General features: G+C 42.4%; 1 protein-coding gene across 1 annotated transcript in view; it reads right to left on the reverse strand.

The window, feature by feature from the left end:
* The window catches only part of LOC143974208 (glyoxylate reductase/hydroxypyruvate reductase-like), a 40835-nt gene that overhangs the window by 13915 nt on the left and 13971 nt on the right, over nt 1-12949 (reverse strand). The window contains exon 4 of the mRNA XM_077475362.1: nt 12145-12261. Coding sequence (XP_077331488.1) covers nt 12145-12261 — 117 coding nt within the window. The remainder of the gene's footprint in view (nt 1-12144; nt 12262-12949) is intronic.

The following is a 12949-nucleotide window of genomic DNA, read 5'->3' on the forward strand; positions in this document are numbered from 1 at the left end:
AATACAAATGAAATATTCCTTTAACCACTTAAGGACCGTCGCATGCCAATGTACGTCATCACAATGGCATGTACAGGCACAAGCACGTACATGTACCGATCGGACCCCCTCCCGCTGGATGTGGCGGTCCGTTTTGCTTCAGGAGTGATCCGGGATGAGGGGATGGCCGTCCCCTCACGATCGCTCCTGGCGAATGAGAAGCTTCCCCCGCTGTGTATAGTAAATACAGGCAGAGAGGAAGTGATGTCATTCTCCTCGGGGCGGTCTTTTTGACCGGACTACGAGGAGAAGAGTGAAAGTAAGTGTGCACCAACACTACACTAACATGTAGGCACACATAGGCACACAAACCCCACCCGATCACCCCCCCGATCGCCCCCCTCCCCCTCCCAGTCACAGTGTCACTGATTGCAGTGATCATTTATTTTCTGATCACTGCATTCAGTGTCAGTTGTAAAAGTAAAAACTGTCAGGGCAGTTAGTGTTAGGTCCAGAGTAGCCCCCTACCACTCCCCAATAAAGGTTTAACCCCCTGATTGCCCCTAGAGTTAACCCTTTCAGTGGGGGCATGACCGGATGGTGATGGTGATGGCGGCGGCGGTGCTGCGCGAGGAGTGAGAGGAGATGTGTGCTCTCACTGCACGCTGATGTGAGGCTGTAATAGCTGTGTTCGCGGCACCCCCCACCCGATTTCCCCTGCGGAGAAAACAGTGACTGCGTTTGTGTACCTGTGGAGGATCTGTGGAGTCCAACAGAACCCGGTGTTGGGCGCCTGGTGAGAGAGGTGGCGTGTACCAGCAGAGTGCGGCGGAGCGGTGGGGTCCCTCGAATCCTCCATTGACAGCGTGCGGAGGGCGGAGGAGAGGACTCTCAGCTCTCGGAGGTGAAATCTCGTGAGATCCGTTCGAGAGGAGCTGCAGCACTGAGACTGGAAAAAGTGTCACAGCCACAGCCAGGTACAACGTACACATAGGAAATTAAAGGCACAGTTACAGTACTAAGCGGGGACTGTGGAGAGACATTTTATTCTATTTTTTAAGTCAGATCCCTTACCACTGCTCTTTGAATTAAATTGAATTGAATTAAAGGAGAAGTAAATGGGGAGATGTTGTGGACGCTGCACTATCTTTGGGAAAAGTGCAATAATAAGAAATTATATATATATATATATATATATTACTTGGAAATCTAGCGGCTGCTATCTCTCATAATTGTTGAAAAAGGGGGTGAAGAGGAGTAAAGGAAGGAATTGGTCCGTTCTTAAACTGTGGAGTAGCTGTGGAGTAGCTGAAATTTGGGGAAATTTTTTAATTTTTTTTGCCCTGGCCCAGGAAAAATTACCCCCCCTTCCCCTTCCTTTTTTTTTTTCTCTCCTTTTTTTTAAAGAGAGTAGGTAGAGCGTAGGATAAAGGGGGAAGGGGAGTCCCTGCGGGATACTTGCGGATCTGAATTATGTCTGCAAGGAGGAGAGGGGAGGAGCATGCCAGGCAGGAAAATATTGGGGCACAATCACTGAGATCGGCCAAGGACTAAGATAAGGAAAAAGACCCCCAGTCCACTGCAACAACAGCTGGGATATTAGCAGCAGCCAAGTTGGAAAAATATGCTCATGCTCATACTCCCGATAACACGCCAACTAAGGGGGGACAGGGGAGTCAAGTGAAACCTCCAACGGACAGAAAGAGTCAAGGGCAGTTGACACAAGCAGGCGTAAAACACACAAATAACAAAAGCACGGGTGCAATTGGAAGATCTGATATAAACCCCATGCAGGTGCCCTTAATAGTTGGTGAAGAAGAACCAATGCTGAAGGAGGTCTTGGGGGCAGTTAACGTTTGTAAACAGTCATTGTTAGAGCTATGTGACCAAACAAGAAGTATTAAAGAAGAGCTGGCCCTTATGCGGCAGGAACTTCAGATAACGGTTGACAGAATAACAGCAGCAGAAGGTAGAATCTCTCAGATTGAAGATTAGGTGTACCCACTAAACCAAGAGGTTAAAGATCTAAAAATACAGATGGGTAAATATGAAGGGAAACTGGACGAAATGGAAAACAGACTCCGAAGGGACAATATAAGATTGGTAGGCCTCCCGGAGAAGTGTGAAGGCTCTGACACAACTGAGTTTTTGGAAAGATGGCTCATTGAAGTGTTTGGTAGAGAGACCTTTTCCCAACAATTTGCCATAGAAAGGGCACATAGAGTCCCGCTCAGAATTCCGCATCGGGGGGGGGTCAGCCCAGATCTGTGCTACTGAAATTTTTGAATTTTCGAGATAAAGTTGTTCTGCTTCGCAGGGCCAGGGAGATGGGGAGTATCATTTATAAAGGCATAAAAATTTCGTTTTATTCTGATTTTTCCCCAGATCTGCAAAAGCGCAGAGCAGAATTTATAGAGATCAAGCGCAGACTTCAGAAACTGGACGTTACATATGCTTTGCTCTATCCGTCTAGGTTACGGGTAGTAGCATTGGGAGAGACTTTATTTTTTGACACCCCGGCAAGTGTAGAAGCTTGGGTGCAGGAGAAGGGAGATCAGTTACTGAAGAAGTGATGTGTTTTTCTTTTTTTTTTTTTTGTGTTGTGTTTTTTTTTCTTTTTTTATATATATATATATATATATATATATATATATATATATATATATATATATATGGTTCCCTTCCCTTTCATCCCTCTTTTTCTTCTCCTTTTTTTTTTTTTTTCTCTCCCCCTCCTTTTTCTTGGGGGAGGGGAATATTTGCATGGGGGGGGGGGGGGGTGTATTGGGTGCACTGTACATGAAGAAAGGGAAGAAATAAAAGGAAAATTTTGTATGGTATACCTAAGTCAGGGTGCAGTGAGTGGCACATAGTATAATAGGAATTTATGAATGAGAAATGGGAGGGTCAAAAGGGGAGGTTGTTGAGTAGGGGGGGGAGTGGGGTGGGGATAGGGAGGGGGGCGGGGATGAAACCATGAGAGAAAGAGGGGAGTGGAGGGAGCAAGAGGGTGTGTGTGGGAGTGTAGTGGTCACGGAAAAAGTCCCTAGGGGTAACCTGGATAGGTATGTAGGGGGGAGGGGAGAGGGTTTAGGGAATATGGAAGTATATAAAACACAAGAAAATGGTAATATTTTCACAGTTATAGATGTTAAATTAAAAGTAATGAGTAAACACGGGGTAAGAGTATGTATAAATGTAAAGTTTATATCTTGTTCTCACAAGGGAAGATTGAGAAGGGACGACACTATGAAGTATAAAGGATTGTATAAATATATTATGGTGCTTATTGAGTGGGGTCTCACTTTCTTTCTTACACCTCCATCTTGCGCCCCCTTCCTCGCCATGGACTATTGGGGGAGATGCAGGGATCATTTCTATTCAGTGCCAGGGAATTTTAATTTTAAGCCTCAATTTTTTTTCTTCTTCTCTCAGTTTTTTTCTCTTTTTTTCTCTTTTTTGCACCTCTTAGAGTTATGCAGTCCAGAGTTTTGAATATTGGCTCTTGGAATGTCCGAGGGCTGGGAGCCTCTGTAAAAAGAGCAGTGGTGTTTGATACCCTGGAAAGGTGCGATGTAGGGTTGATCTGCCTACAGGAGACACACCTAACTGAAGAAACTAAATCAAAAAGTCAGAGTAGGAAATTCCAAGCTCAGTTCCACTCAGTCCACACCTCATATTCGAGGGGGGTGGCTGTGTTGGTAAGGAGAGAGGTGGCGTTTTCCTGCCGGCAGATCAACATAGACAAAGAAGGGCGGTTTATTTTTCTACACTGTGTAATTGAAAATCAGGAGTATGTTTTAGCAAATATTTATATTCCTCCTCCATTTAAACTGGAAGTTTTATATTGTTTAATGGAATTTATAGCGGATAAGTCTGGGATACCAGTTATAGTAATGGGAGACTTTAATGAGGTTATTAATAAAAGTCAGGATAGGTTTCCACCAGGAATATATATGCAGACGGAAGTTGAGACCCGGTTGTCTCGATTTTTGCAGGAGGGGGGATTGTTTGATATATGGAGAATGCGTAACCCAGATCGGTTGCAATACTCATGTTTCTCAAGCTCATACTCCTCACTCTCAAGAATAGATTTAGTTCTTGGGAATGAGGAGGCAAGTCGTGTAGTAAGGGAAATAGTTTATCAACCCAGAGGGGTGTCAGATCACTCGCTAGTGACAGTATAGGTAAACTTAGGGGGGATAAAACCCCCAAGAGTATGGAATATGAATCCAGTATGGTTTGAGTTAATTGGAGATTCGGATAAGGTGCTATTTAAAGTAGCAGAGTTTATAGAGTTTAATAATGAGTCTGCAGAAAGAGGAGTAATATGGGACGCATTAAAGGCCTACCTCAGGGGTATTCTTATTCAACATGTAGTGAATGTTAAGAAAACATCTAATGAATGGGAGAATAGTGTTAAAAGGGATCTAGTAGTAGCAGAGAGAGCGTATATAGAAAACCCCACCCCAGAGAAACAAAAAATATGGTTAGAGAAACAACAGGAACACAAGGTAGTGATCACCAGGAAAACAGAGAATAAAAGATTGTTCTAGAAACAAGTGGAGTATGGGGAAGGGGAAAAAGTAGGAAAGATGTTGGCACAGATTGTAAGAAGTAACTCCTCGCCATCCACCGTCCCAGTGATTAGGACAGAGAAGGGAGAAATCTCAGCGCAGAGATCAGTGATTACAGATACCTTCAGGGCATTTTATGCCAAACTGTACACCTCACAGGGGGCGGGGGAAGACGAGGACATGGACAGGTTCTTTGCGAATATTAAAATACCGTCCCTTACTAAGGAGGAGAGTGAGATAATGGAAGCCCCATTAACAATAGAGGAAATTCAATGCGCAGTGTCAGAAATGGCCAATAAGAAATCCCCAGGACCAGACGGCCTTCCTGTGGAAACCTATAAATATTATGGTAAAATATTGCTTCCAGAGCTTCTTAAAGTATTTAATTGGGCGAAAGAGGTGGGGAGACTGCCTACCTCAATGACTGAAGCAACGATAATAGTCTTGCACAAGGAGGGGAAGGACCCATTGGAAACTCAATCCTACCGACCCATTTCCCTCCTTTGTGCCGACGCCAAAATATTAGCCAAAGTATTAGCCATCAGGCTGAATAAAATTATCTCCAGGTTGATACATCCCGATCAAACAGGATTTATCCCGGGCAGATCTACAAGTACGAACATAAGAAGATTATATCTTAACCTGCAGGTACCAACAGAAAACTAAGGTAATAAGGCAATAATGGCTTTGGATGTAATCAAAGCCTTCGATAGTCTAGAATGGAGATATATCTGGCGGGTACTGAGGGAATTTGGGTTTGGCCCCAACCTTATTGCATGGGTAAAAACCCTGTATAACGGCCCTAGTGCCAGAATCAGGGTTAATAATGAATATTCAGATAGGATTCTCTTAGAGAGGGGGACAAGACAGGGGTGCCCTTTGTCACCCTTGATCTTCGCCCTGGCAATAGAACCATTAGCTATTGCAATTAGATCTAATATGAATATGGTTGGTTTTCAAAGGAGGATGAGGGAAGAGAGGACTGCACTATATGCGGACAATATTCTCCTCTTCCTGGGGGACACGGAGCAGTCCCTCAGGCAAGGGATGAAACTTATTATAGACTTTGGGAGGTTCTCAGGTCTGGTTATAAATTGGGAAAAATCAGCTCTTATGCCAGTGGATAAAAGGAGGAGCCAAAGCCCAGTGATAGGTCTGCAGCTGGAAGTAGTGGAACGCATGAAATATCTGGGGATATACATACAAAGAGATCCTAATAAATATATAAGTGATAATGTTGTTCCATTAATAGCTAAATTCAAAAATAAAATTGAAATTTGGAAAAGACTCCCATTATCGACTGCAGGGAGATGTAATTTGATTAAAATGGTATGGATGCCGCAGTTATTATATGTGTTACACAACTCCCCGATATTGGTAGATATAAAATGGTTTAGGAAAATGGAGGTATTATTTCGAGAACTTATATGGAGAGGGGGAGTATCAAGGATTGCTTTACAAACTTTGCAATCACCAACAAGAAAAGGAGGAATGGCAGTTCCACATCCAAGGAGCTACTTTTCAGCTGCTCAACTGCAACATTTGGGAATGAGTGAGGAGATAGGCGGCGGAACAAACAGGGCCCTAATGCTAATCGAGATACCTCATAAGAATATGGTAGAAGCTCTGGAGGCAAATTCATTTCCCCAAAAAAAAATACCTACAATAAAATTAGTAGTAAAAGTGTGGAAGGCAGTTAAGGCGATTAAAGGTCTGGGAGGCTTAACCCAATATACCCCTTTGTGGGATAACCGGAACCTGCAGGAAATGGAAGAAATAGGGGGATATAAAGAATGGGAAGTAAAGGGGATAGATAAGCTGGCCCAGTTATATACAGGAAAAATATTAAAAACATTTAATGCTTTAAGATCAGAGTTTGATATACCAAAACAATCATTTTATAAATACCTTCAAATTAGACAAGCTCTAGGGAAACAATTTAATAAGAAAGGTCCAGTGTGGAATAACTCCCCTATTTTTAGCAGATTAAATTCTCAAGAAAGGACAAAAGGATTTATAGCGGATGTATATCCAGCCATATGTGAAGGAAGTATAGGAAGTCCAGAAAGGTTTACATAGAGCCTATTATACACCAAAAAGACTGTTTAGCTTTGGATGCAGAGTAGATGACAAATGCCCTAGATGTCAAGAGTCTGGAGACCTGGCACACATGTTCTGGCGATGCCCAAAATTGTTTCGCTACTGGTCAGAGATTGTTACTACTTTGAATGAAACATTTAGAGTGGCGATCAAGGGGGATCCCAGGATATGTGTGCTGGGCCTGGGAGAAGCAATAGGAAGATCTCGATGTACAAATAAAGCAATACTGAGGTGTTTGTTTCAGGCAAGAAAATTGTTAGCTCAAAGGTGGCAAGCAAAAAATGCCCCTTCAGTAGCGGACTGGCAGCTAGTAATTACGGAAACAATATGGAAAGAGAGGGTGATATATTTAAGGAGAGGAAATTTTAGAGAATTTAAAAAGATGTGGCAACCCTGGTTGGATAGAATGAGATATCCAGTATGAGGTAGGGGAGAGGAGGAAGATGGGTAGAGAGAGAGGAGGGAAAAGGGGAAGGAAGAATATCTGAGCAGTGAGTGAAAAGGGGGGCTAGATAGAAGAATCATTGACACATTATGGATAGGAACGATTTTTAAAGGTTTTACTCTGATTTATAGAATTACTGTATCTGTGAGGGTGAAATAAGTGTTATACTTGTTATAGAGAATGTTTCTCTTGCTTTTATTATGTAAAATATTGATGAAAAAAAATAAAGATTATGAAAAAAAAAAAAAAAAAAGAGTTAACCCTTTCACTCCCTTTTGCCAGTGTCACTAAGCGATCGTTTTTCTGATCGCTGCATTAGTGTCACTGGTGTCGCTAGGTAGCTAGTTATTTTTTTAGGTTCACCGCCAGGTTTTTATAGCGCTAGGTACCCCGATATACTACCCAATAATGGTTTTAACCCCCTGATTGCTCCTAGTTAACCCTTTCACCCCCTTTTGCCAGTGTCACTAAGCGATCATTTTTCTGATCGCTGCATTAGTGTCACTGGTGCCGCTAAGTAGCTAGTTAATTTTTTAGGCTCACCGCCAGGTTTTTATAGCGCTAGGTACCCCGATATACTACCCAATAATGGTTTTAACCCCCTGATTGCCCATAGTTAACCCTTTCACCCCCTTTTGCCAGTGTCACTAAGCGTTTATTTTTCTGATCGCTGCATTAGTGTCACTGGTGCCGCTAAGTAGCTAGTTATTTTTTTAGGTTCACCGCCAGGTTTTTATAGCGCTAGGTACCCCCATATACTACCCAATAATGGTTTTAACTCCCCGATTGCCCCTAGTTAACCCTTTCACCAGCGATCACCGTATAAGTGCCACTGGTGGCGCTGGTTAGCCAGTTAGTTATTTAGGTTCCCCGTCAGGTTTTTATATAGCGCCAGGGACCCCCATTCACTACCTAATAAAGATTTTAACCCCCTGATTTCCCCTAGTTAACCCTTTTACCAGTGATCACCGTATAAGTGTTACGGGTGACTCTGGTTAGTTTGCTTTTTATAGCATCAGGGCACCCACCATTTATTACCCAATAAAGGTTTAACCCCCTGATCACCCGGCGGGTGATATCAATTAGGTTTTAGGGTCAGGGTCTGCGTTGCCCCAGGCAGCCCTAGGTTAGTGCCAGTACCGCTAACACCCACGCGCAAAGCATACAGCTCCCGTAGTGGTATAGAATCTGAACAGATCAATATCTGATCTGATCAGATCTATACTAGCGTCCCCAGCAGTTTAGGGTTACAAAAAAATGCATTGTTAGCGGGATCAGCCCAGATACCTGCTGGCACCTGCGTTTTGCCCCTCCGTCCAGCCCACCCAAGTGCAGTATCGATCGATCACTGTCACTTACAAAACACTAAACACATAACTGCAGCCATCGCAGAGTCAGGCCTGATCCCTGCGATCGCCAACAGTTTTTTTTGTAGCATTTTATATTTAAATCCGGAAGGCAGTGCTTGGTTTTCGGGGTCCCGTACGTGGCTAGACTCCCAAAAAGTCCCCCACATGTGGTATGTGGGAGAAGCAGCAGAATTTATTTTGGGGTGTAATTTCACTTATGCCCATAGCATGTGTGAGCAATATATCATTTAGTGACAACTTTGTGCAAAAAACAAAAAAAAATATTTTTTTAATATTACTGCAACTTGTGGCAAAATATAAAATATTTCATGGACTCAACATGCCTCTCAGTAAATAGCTTGGGGTGTCTACTTTCCAAAATGGGGTCATTTGGGGGGGTTTTGTGCTATTTTGGCATTTTATGGCCTTCGAAACTGTGATAGGTAGTGAGGAGTGAAATCAAAAATTTGCACCCTTAGAAATCCTGAAGGCAGTGATTGGTTTTCGGGGTGCCGTACGCGGCTAGACTCCCAAAAAGTCCCACATATGTGGTATCCCCGTACTCAGGAGAAGCAGCAGAATATATTTTGGGGGTGCAAATCCACATATAACTATGGCATGTGTGAGTAATATATCATTTAGTGACAACTTTTTGTAAACTTTTTTTTTTTTTTTTTTTGTGTCATTATTCAATCACTTGGGACAAAAAAAAATATTCAATGGGCTCAACATGCCCCTCAGCAATTTCCTTGGGGTGTCTAATTTACAAAATGGGGTCATTTGGGGGGGGGGGGTTTGTACTGCCCTGCCATTTGAGCACCTCAAGAAATGAGATAGGCAGTCATAAATTAAAAGCTGTGTAAATTCCAGAAAATGTACTCTAGTTTGTAGACGCTATAACTTTTGCGCAAACCAATAAATATACGCTTATTGACATTTTTTTTACTAAAGACATGTGGCTGAATAAATTTTGCCCTAAATGTATGACTAAAATTGAGTTTATTCGATTTTTCTTTCAACAAAAAGTAGAAAATATTTTTTTTTCTCGAAATTTTTGGTCTTTTTCCATATATATATATATCGCAAAAAGTAAAAATCGCAGAGGCAATCAAATACCATCAAAAGAAAGCTCTATTTGTGGGAAGAAAAGGACGCAAATTTCGTTTGGATACAACATTGCATGACCGCGCAATTACCAGTTAAAGCAGTGCAGTGCGAAATTGTAAAAAGACCTCTGGTCCTTAGGCTGTTAATTGGTCCGGGGCTGAAGTGGTTAAATATCATGCCGGGGGGTCCCCTTAGTCTGCCTGTAGCCCCTCTTTCCCATTTGTATAACGGTACTGCCGTAAAATGGCATTTCTAAAGAAAAAAAATGTAATTTAAAATTGCTTATGGCAACAAGGGGGCCCCCAGATCCAAGCCCACCACCCCATGTGAATTGGTATGGGGTACACTGTAACCCTACCCATTCCCCAAAAGGGTATCAAAAAAGTAAAAACGAAAGAAATTCCCTTATTAAAAAAAAAAAAAAAGAAAAAAAAGTTTCTCGCAATGTAAATCCATCGTCAATCACGGCGTGGACGGCTTTGACATCTGGTAAATAGTCAAGGGCGGGCCACCCAGTTATGTAAACGGGAGACCCTGTCCCATCCGACATCAGAAGGGGCAGGATCAACTGGTTATGTGACCGGGTGGCTCCGCCCTTGGCTATATAACAGCTGTCACTGCGCAAAGGCTGCAGTTGGTGGAACGCCTCCTATGGAGGCAGAGTTTTTCGATTTATTTTTCTCGGGACCACCAGCGCCGTGATTGAAGATGGATGGACATCGCGGGCCACTTTTTTTTTTTATAAAGCAATTGTCCAAAACTGTCTGCTGTTGTCAAATGTGAGCCTGAATAGCCTTATATTAAATAAAGCAATAAATATGTAGTCTGACAATGTAAAAGATACATTTTCAAGCCATTGATATTTGCGCAGTTCCAACTTAGTAGCTGATCCTAACACCCAGAGCGTAAGACAATAAAAAAGCATTATCAATGAGTGAGATGTTTTCTTTGGTGGCATCCATGACTCCAAAAAAGTTTATATTCTTTTGTAATACTTTGTGATTCTGATTAAATTGGTTCCCATCAGGGGTCAAGTCCTGGAGAAAAAAGTGTGGGAACTCCCACCCAAGAGCCACTCCCCCGCCAATAAACAAAAAATAATGATACGCTCATATGCACAAACGTTTCAAAAGTGGTATTTTTCATCCAATCTTTGTATTGTGTGTATGAAGCTTAACTGTTAGGATATAAAAAAAAAACAATCCTCAATAAACATAAATACGGTAATGCTCTGAATAATCAGCATTCATTCAATTGTGCTTCCATGCAAATGCGATCATGTTCTGATCTTTATTGGGGAATGTTATTTTGTATATAGAGTGTTTATGTGGTGAGTTTACACTTTTCATTGAACAGAGTTTGGATAACACAGAGTTAAATGGAAAGGTCATAAATTAACTGCACATTATCTGGACAGAATGCTTGGGGAGATAGCGATGTGTTCCTGCTTAGGAGATGTATGTTAGCTTGGGGGGCTGCAAACTCTGAAGGGATCCAACACACACTCGCTGCTATTCCAACCCTTCACATATTTCCACATAAACTTTGCCAGGTATTGTGCTCAGCTTATCACCCCAAACTGATGTTCCTCCCTCAGCTCACCTCTCTCCCTGCATGTCCTGTGAGCAGAATAGCTGTGCTCCTTCTCTGGGTTCTCTCATGGCACTGAAGATAGAGGAGGGGGAATTCAGCAGGACACACAGAGCAAGTATGCAGGAGACTGGGGGGGGGGGGGGCTGAAAAGACAGAAAATCCGGAGGGGCCGGTGGGGAGGAGCGCTTTACGAGAGGTCTGACTAAATACAATCTCTTAGCAGCAGGGACCTGATCTACCCGTCAGCTAGCTGTGATTGACAGGTAGATTGAAGTGGAAGCTGTCATGGGGCCCCCTACTGGCAATGCCTGAATGGTCAGGTGTGCAGCACTTACTATTGGGAGCTGTGTCAACAGCTGCTGGTGTAGCACCTTCCACACAGCTCACATACTTCAAAGTCTTGCAGGACACGGCAGCTAACGGGAACTGAGTTCCTGTTGTGGAAAAAGTACAGGAACTCCGTTTCCATGCATTCCCGCAGGACTTGAGCCCTGGTTCCCATCTTTTAGCCACTAAAACTTCACTATCATCCCCAGACCCAGACTTGATATAAGCAGTATTCGTAGAGAAAATAACAGAAATATAGCTTTAAGTGGTTCTTGTATATTTTCTCCTTTTACATTAAAAAATATGTTAGGGATGCCACAACCACCTCAATGCCACATACACATTTGATTTTCAACTCTCTTCTAGCTCCCACATCACAAATCTCCATCACGTTGCGAGCAGATTTTTCCCACTCCTGCACTGCCAGAACCACTTTCATTTATAACAGTTACTGTATAAACACTGCTCATTCAATTCTGCTAAAGTTTTTCCTGTGACTTTATCTTCGTCTGGTTACTCATTACTACTTATATTTTAATGCCTATGCCACATTGACATCTCTAGAAATACTTAAGCAGCTGCACTGCAAGTGAACATCATTTCGTGCATATCCAGCTTTAGTTGAATACCTCCTGGTTGGACCAGGCTTTCACTGTTTTCCCATTACCTTCTTGCTTCATCCACAGCCTCAATAAGTCGTCGAGATGTTGCCAGCAACAATGCCACTGTGAGCTCAGCCACAGCCTCTGTTAATACATCGGGCGTAAATCCAACTCTAATGCCGCTAATGAATAAAATAATTAAGGTTACTAATATTTCAATAAAATTATTTTAAGATAAAGCAATTTTATAGTGGACCTATGCTAAAAGTGCATTGTTTATTTGGTTTGCCAAATTTGCTTCATTTAACTTAATAAATGTTAACAGAAGGACTTTAATACTAACTTTTCCTGCTAAAAAACACTGCTTCTGGCTCCCTCTTGTGCTTGTGAGGTGGCCAATTGCCAAAGCTGGTGCGGTAGGTTACTTGCTTGGCAGAGACACTAATTGGCCAGCTATTCCTAAACATCAGATCCTCATAACCCTTTGGCATAGATCACTTGACTGATTCCTTGGCATAAGTCACATGACCATTAGCAGAGTCAGATGCAGTGTTTTCCACAGGAGATTTAAGCAGCTGAGCTCCTCATTTAACAGTAATTAGTTTAACATACCAAGTGAAATTGAAAAGATGAACCTCATAATATAGTATAGTCTGCTTTAATGTGTCAGCCATTGCACCTCGATTTTTAATAGTGTCTTATGCCGCGTACACATGACCGGTTTTTCCATCAGAATAAACTCTGGCGATGTTTCCGACGGAGTTCCGCTGAAATGGACTTGCCTACACACGATCACACCAAAGTCCGTTTGTTTAGAACGTGGTGATGTACAACACGTACGATGGAACTAGAAAAATGTTTAATAACCAG

This window comes from Lithobates pipiens, unplaced genomic scaffold, assembly GCF_037356315.1.
Source record: "Lithobates pipiens isolate NorthernLeopardFrog02 unplaced genomic scaffold, aLitPip1_a1.2 Scaffold_13, whole genome shotgun sequence".
Classification (NCBI taxonomy): Eukaryota; Metazoa; Chordata; class Amphibia; order Anura; family Ranidae; genus Lithobates; species Lithobates pipiens.